This window comes from Rhincodon typus, chromosome 18 (assembly GCF_021869965.1).
Source record: "Rhincodon typus isolate 14 chromosome 18, sRhiTyp1.1, whole genome shotgun sequence".
Classification (NCBI taxonomy): domain Eukaryota; kingdom Metazoa; phylum Chordata; class Chondrichthyes; order Orectolobiformes; family Rhincodontidae; genus Rhincodon; species Rhincodon typus.
Window position 1 is genome coordinate 30,883,212 of NC_063349.1, and position 7,512 is coordinate 30,890,723.

General features: G+C 36.4%; 1 protein-coding gene across 1 annotated transcript in view; it reads left to right on the plus strand.

Moving 5' to 3' along the window:
- Nucleotides 1–7,034, plus strand: part of LOC109921611 (myoD family inhibitor domain-containing protein) — a 54,925-nt gene extending 47,891 nt beyond the window's left edge. The window contains exon 5 of the mRNA XM_048607902.1: nucleotides 5,794–7,034. Within this exon, the coding sequence (XP_048463859.1) occupies nucleotides 5,794–6,127 (334 nt within the window). The 3' untranslated portion in view covers nucleotides 6,128–7,034. The remainder of the gene's footprint in view (nucleotides 1–5,793) is intronic.
- The last annotated feature ends 478 nt before the right edge of the window (nucleotides 7,035–7,512 follow it).

Here is a 7,512-nt window from a genome sequence, read left to right on the forward strand (position 1 = left end):
CATTTCTGAAGAAGGGTCTAGGCCCGAAACGTCAGCCTTCCTGCTCCTCTGATGCTGCTTGGCCTGCTGTGTTCATCCAGCTCTACACCTTGTTATCTCAGATTCTCCAGCATCTGCAGTTCCAACTATCTCTGAGATTATGAATTGATCACTTGTTGATGTGTAGAATTACTGGAGGCAATTTTAAGTTAACTTGTACAATTGGTAGAATTCTGAGTTATTTACCACCTGATTTTTTTGTTATTCTTCATTGAAATCAATCCAGAGACTTGTGTGGAGTATAAAATCAGAATTCCACCTGACATTTGTGGGTTTTCCAGCCAGCCAATACTGCCTATTAATTTGCTTACAAACAAGAATGTGGTTTCAAGTGCAGACCTCACTTCATAACAAGTAGAATAATCTGTCATAGAATGTCTGTTCAATTTATATTTCTCCCCACCTATGGACTATGCTGTATTCTTAATTGTACTTTGTGTTTTATTATAAAAAAGATTTTCTGGGTCTCAAACTTAGTTAAAGCTATCTGAACTTTCAATGTGATGGACCTGTCAGTGAATTGCTGTGTCTTGGTGAAAATAAGTATGCATTAAGCCCTACTTAGTACTAAATTTAAAAATTACACCTCAACGTAGTTTTCAATTCTATATTTTCGATGTTGTTAAGTGTACAGGATGATATGCTCATGTTACAGACTTAATTGAGTGACTGAGTAGTGTAAAATTTAGAAGTTAGGTTTGAAGTATGTAACACCAATCTATTAACTTTATTGTTCTTTAGAGCTACTCCATGCTGACACGGGGAGTTTGCCATAAATTAGGTTCTGTAGTCTCAACCACTTGATTGCATTGCAGGTGTTTTGGCACATCTGTCCTGGTAAAAGTAGAGCGTGTACCTCTACACTCTCAGCGTGTAAAGATAAGATATACTATTCTAACAGAATAGAAGAAACTTTACCACATTTTTTAATATGTGAGATTTCCAAGATTTTTATCTGAAATTTCGTAGAAAAATATTCATTTTGGTCAACCTTCACCTTAAAGAGCATTAAAATAAACTAAAGCCAGTTTTATTTCTTGTGTTCCAATGAATTTTCGCCATTGTGCATTCTTTGTTATGAGGGTGGTTATGTTTTGGCAGTGGCATTTCTCTGCTGCTGGTTATCAAGCAGATCGTTTTCCTTTGGTATTGATTGGATTTGTTCTTATGGGAGCCACCTCATTGAGCTGCACCTGCAAGCATAGGTTTTAAGAGGCAAAACATGATTTGTCAGAGTGATGACTGTCCATCGATGTGGAGGTGCCAGTGTTGGACTGGGGTGGACAAAGTCAGGAGTCACATGACACCCAGTTATAGTCAAACAGGTTTTTTATGAAATCGCACGCTTTCGAAGCGCTGCTGCTTCGTCACCTGACAAAGGAGCAGCGCTTTGAAAGCCTGTGATTTCAAATAAACCTGTTTGACTACAAGCTGGTGTCGTGTGAATTCTGACACGAAATTGAGACACTGATTTGAATTTGTGTACCTCTGTTAGGAATCCAGCAAACTACAGTGTGTGCAGTTGGGCTGTCCACTATAAATATCATAGGAAATTAAAACTTACAATATCTAACTGCTATATACACGTGTTTATCTACTTTGAAGGAACAAAGCTCCTCTCACATTCTCACCTTTTCTTTTGTCTTTGTATTAGATCATAAGTTGATTTAAACGTTTGAATATTTCGTTTGTTTATTTGTACATTAGTTTCCATGTATAACATAATTAGATTCCAAGTTAAAAAATTTTAAAAAATGTATATGTGGGCAGAAGATTTGAATGAATGCGATAATTTTCATTATCTTGGCTTTATTTATTTTACTGGACTTATTTTTATTTGTGCCTTCCTTTCTGCATCTGATTGCTGGGCTTCTTTGGTTCTGCACCTTTGTTCTTGTCACTGTGCTGAGATCACTTTTAGCCTTCTTTAGTTTTGCTCTTGCCAGCCTGCTATCTGTAATTGTTGTTGTGATTACAATGCCTGTTGCTATATGAAACTTGAGGAAGTCCCTGCTGAGGACCCCAACCATGTCTGTGACTTCAACTTAACACTCTCTTTGATTCTTGGCGTGAGACAACCAAATGTCTGGAGATTTACTTTGAGTGCTCTGAATTCTGTCAGCATAGCTGGATAAGACAGTGCTGGCCTAAGGTTTATGTTGTAAAAATGAACTTAACGATATGTTAATGTCATGTTCAAACCTTAGATTAGCTACTAAGGGAAAACCTTGAATTTGTTCTTTTCAGTCAGCAAAAAATTCGAGTTCAAAGATTAAGTTGGGTAACAATCTTCACATTGTTCAATTTGTATAAAGTCTACTTACATGCAATTCAAATAAATGTGTTGGCAAACATTTTCTTGCTTTCCAGATTGGCTGGTGTAACTTTAGAACTACTTTGCTTAACGTAGTTAAATGGTCATCCCTGATTTTTATCAAATTTACATGTACTGATTAGGAGAAATCATTAAGGAAATGCCCAATGCAATTCTTTAGAATCCTTGCTTTAGTTTATTTTATACAAGTATGATCTATTTTTAATGCAAGTCTCTTCTACAAAAAAAATCTGTTTGAATCTAAGAAAGAGTAAATTATGTTAATGTTAAGTATGTTAATAAAAAGAAGTGATCAGAAAACTGGGTGAAAGTGGAATGATCTCTGGAGCATAAATTCACATAAAGCCCATACACATCAGCTGAAGGTATGCTTTTTGGCCCTGTGTGAAGTTAGTTGGTTATTCCATACCTGGAACCTGGCCTGCATGGGTCTACAAACCAAAACTGGCATTGACTGGCAATCCCCCAGTGGGTGGTATGAAAATTGCAAATCGATTCTGACTGCTCAAATAGATTGTGCTCATAAGTTGGAATGGAAACATGTTTTCATGATAGAGTAGGGGAAGTTTTGTTTCTGAATCTGAAAAGGGAACGTTTCAGATGCTGATGTTGAATAATCAAGTGGAAAGAATTCCTTTGCCAAGCAAAAATAAAATCACCAAATATCGTTTGTTTATCATATAAATCATTGAAACTCAGTTTAGAAGACTTCAGCTATTTTGGATAAACGTTTTAGATATTGTTTTCAAAAGAACTACTTGCCTCATTTGTTTTGTTCATATGTAATTTATGATCTCAAGTAGTCACATACATGTGAAGTCATCATTTTCAATGGAAACTCATCATTGTATTGATCATCACATCAACACATTAACTTTGAAGTTAAGAACTGATTTTTCACGAACTCCAACATTGGTATAAGTTCAGCAAAATGATTTATACTCGTGCTTGACATTTTGTGAAGAATACAGACGCGCTAAGACTTCAATGTGTCTTTCATCCAGCCTGTATGCTGGTGCCTTAGGTTACTTTGAGCACGGTTCAAAAGGACTTTACAATCCTGGTCTTTTTAGAATCCTAACATGGTCAAGAAAAGGAACACCCAGTTTAATCGTTTCAAAGCGGCATGAAATATTTTCTTGGAAATATGAAAGGAAATTGAGTGCTTCATTTAGTGTTCCTTGCCACAGCCAGATGTACACTGGCATAATAGTTGCTTTTGGTGTTTTTGGGAATGGAACAGAAAGTAGGGTGATCTTTTTTTTTCCTCTTTATTGGTATCACTGCAGCCTGAATTTAGTACACCAGGATATTCAAATACTGCAGTTTTTCTGCTTCCCAATTTTGATATTAAATGTAGAAACATAGAAAAAATGAGTACGAATAGGTAGTTTGGCACTTGGAGCCTACTCCACCATTGAATTTCTCATCTAACTCAGTACTCTGTTCCCACTTTCTCTGCTTATCCTTTGATCCCTTTAGCCCTAAAAACTATATCTAACTTTTCAAAACATTCCACGTTTTGACCTTAACTGCCTTTGGTGGCAGAGAATTCTACAGGCTCCCTCCTTTCTGGGTGAAGAAATTTCTCCTCATCTCAGTCCTAAATGGAGTACCCTGTATCCTTAGACTGTGAGCCCTGGTTCTGTATTCTCCAGTCATTGGTAACATCCTTCCTGCATTCACCCTGTCTAATCCTGTTAAAATTCATAGGTTTCTATGAGATCTCACTGCCCCCCGCCCCCTCCCCATCCCCCCCAAGTTCTTCTAAACTCCAGTGAATGTAAATCCAGTGTTTCTTCATATGCCATTCCTGCGATGCCAGGAATCAATGTCATAAACCTTTGTTGCATTTCCTCCATAGCCGGCACATCCTTCCTTAAATACGGAGACTGAAGCTGCCCACAATACTCCAGGTGTTGTCTCCTCAAGGCGCCACGCAATTGCAGCAAGACATGGCTATTCCTGTAGTCAGTTTGTTGCACCTGTCCCCCTACCTGATGCATTGCCATTCATATAGTAATCTGCCTTCCTGTTTTTGCTACTAAAGTGGATAACTTCTCAGTTCTGCACATTTTATTTCAGCGTCCATGCATTTGCCCACTCATTCAACTTGTCCAAATCACACAGAAACATCTCTGCATCCTCCTCACAGCTCACCCTCCCATCTAGTTTTGTGCCATCTGCAGTCTTGGAGATACTATATTTAGCTTCCTTCTCTAAATTATTAATATGCATATTGTGAACAGCTGCGTTCCTAGCACTGATCGCTGCAGTACCCCACTGATTGCTGGCTTCCACTCACTAAAAGGCCCATTTTTAATATGCCCGTTCCTACTCTTTGTTTCCTGTCTGCCAACCAGTTCTCTACCAATGTCTGTACACTACCCTGAATCCATGTACTTTAAAATTTACATGCTTATCTCTTATATGGGACCTTATTGAAAGCTTTCTGAAAGTCCAAGTAAACCATACCCACTGGCTCCCCTTTATCAATTCTACTAGTTACACCCTCGATATCTCCAAGTTTGCAGACAACACAAAGCTGACTGGGAGGGTGAATTGTGAGGAGGATGCAGAGGTGTTTACATGTGATTTGGACAATTTGAGTGAGTGGACAAATCCAGTAGATACGTCAAGTGTGATTTTCCCTTTTGTAAATTCATGCTGACTCTGTCTGATCCTGTCACTTGTCCAAATGTTCTGCTGTTAAATATCTTAGAACAGATTTTTAGCATTTTCCTGACTATGAATTTTAGGCCAACTGGTCAATAATTCCATGTTTTCTCTCAACCTCCAATTTTAAATAATGGGGTTACATTAGCTACACCCTTTCAACTGTAATAACTGTTTCAGAGTCTGAAGAATCTTGAAAGATGTCTGCCAATACATCCATTATTTCTAGGGCCACTTATGTAAGAACTCTGTGATGTAGATTATCATTATAAGTCTTTAATTCCCTCTATTTCCCTAACAGTGCCGATTTCCTTCAGTTCCTCCCACTCATTAGACCCAGTGTTCCCTGAATTTTTTGGTAAAGACAGAATCAAAATATATATTTAGTTGGTCTGCCATCTTTGTTCCCTTTATAATATTCCTGATTCTGATTGTAAGGGACATATGTTTCTTCTTCAGTAATCTTTTTCACTTCACATACTTAAAGAAACTTTTATAATCAGTTTCTATGTTCCCCGCAAACTTATTCTTGTACTTATTTTCGCCATTTGTCCTCCATTTTTGAAATCTGAACTGTTCCCAATTCTCAGATCTGCTGCTTTCTTTCAATTTGTATGACTCCTGTAGATTTCCCAAATAATTCGTCTTTTTGGTAGCAAAATGATCATTGTACATCACTGCTGATCAGGAAACATCTTTAGTGTGTTTTAATTTGGTGTTATCTATTGTCTTGCTATTGTATGATGCCATGCTTTGCTTCCCTTTCCTGTTCCCACTGCAATCTGTGATATGTTTGGTAATTTGCATTTTTCTCCCCCACTTGAAGATGGCTGTGTACATTGCATTCTCACCTGCCTATTCTGTGAGTTCGTCACCTTCTGCAACATTATCTTGGGACAAGCTTCCTGTGGTATCTGTACATCTGAAAACTGTTGCTGCTGTTGTGGAGCAGATGACCTTGGGGATGATTGTAACTGCCCTTGTGACATGGATTGTGGCATTATGGATGCCTGCTGCGAGTCCTCGGACTGCTTGGAAATCTGTATGGAATGTTGTGGGATTTGCTTTCCTTCATGATCATCTGGAGCAGCATGACTTTTAAAAGCAAGCTGAATAAACTGGAGATAATATTCATACTGTTGCCAAGACGGGAGATGTTAAAATACCCTGGTCATGTTCAACATTACGAAGACGAAACAGTTGCACTCTTACTTCTACATAGACATAAAAATAATTTGTGTGGAATCTTATATCATCTCTGTACTAATAAGGACCATAGATTTGGCAATTTTGTTTTAAAAATGTGCAGTTAAAGTTTGCAAATGTTGCTTTGTTATTAGGCAAAGCTGTTGCCATGGAACATTGCATATGTACATATTAATTAATCTACAGTTTCAAAAACTAAAGCTGTTCCTTCTTAAACTTTTGAAATGCATTTTAATGTATGTCATTTATGATAAAGTTTTTTTTTTAAAAGATGAGTTATATAGTTAGATTTACAATCCAGGTTCACAACTTTGCGTTCATTTTTCTTGATGCTTTTGGTTCAAATTAAAGGAATCTGTTTGGTTGCCAATTCCATTAAATACCACATTAAATTATTAAATATACATTTTACTGTAAACTACTGTTAAGAACATTCTTTAAGTGTCTGTTTTAAAAGCAAATTAAGGATTTAATTGTGTAAAGGCTTTTTGATAACCCCTAAAAATAATGATTTTTTTAAACAAATATTCATCTCTGCATAATTTCCTGAAGTTACATTTTAATTGAAAACCAGATTAAGTGTACCTGCATGGGGAAAGTGAGAGGGATTTTCAATACTCTCATTTCATTAATTTAAGATTTTGTTGTTTGATTTTTTTTTTCTGGAAACTTTATTGTGTTGAGTAATAATGGACCAAATTAAGTTGGTAAAGCCATGTAGTATATTACAGAATGGAAACATTTGCTTACATTAAAAAAAATTTTTTTTTTCTTTTAATTTGTACGTAGCTTTATTTTGTGAGATAAACCAAGGGGAGCCAGATACATATATTTTTATGCCTTTCTGTAGTTTTTTTAAAAGACTAGAGCATTATCTTAAGCCATGTACTAAAACAACCAACATCAAAATAAAGTAATTAGACTTGACTTAAAGATGTGGCTATATCTTGTTCAATCCAGTGTAAGTGTGTAATCTGGTTTGACAAATTGAACTTTATTGAATGTGTTTTTAATTGAAACATTATTTTCTTTTCTTAATGTTCTAACTTTTTAAAGATGTGTAAACATGGGCTCCACTGAACACTGCAAATGGTTACTACACGGCAGGTAAAGTGCAAATAATGAAACCCTTGAAAATTATTTTATTTGTTAGGCAATAGATACAGCTGTAAATCTATATGTAATCAAGGCAGCATTGTTGGGCAAACGTTTCTTCTTTTGATTCATCCATGGGTTGCAAGTGTCAGTTCTAAGAG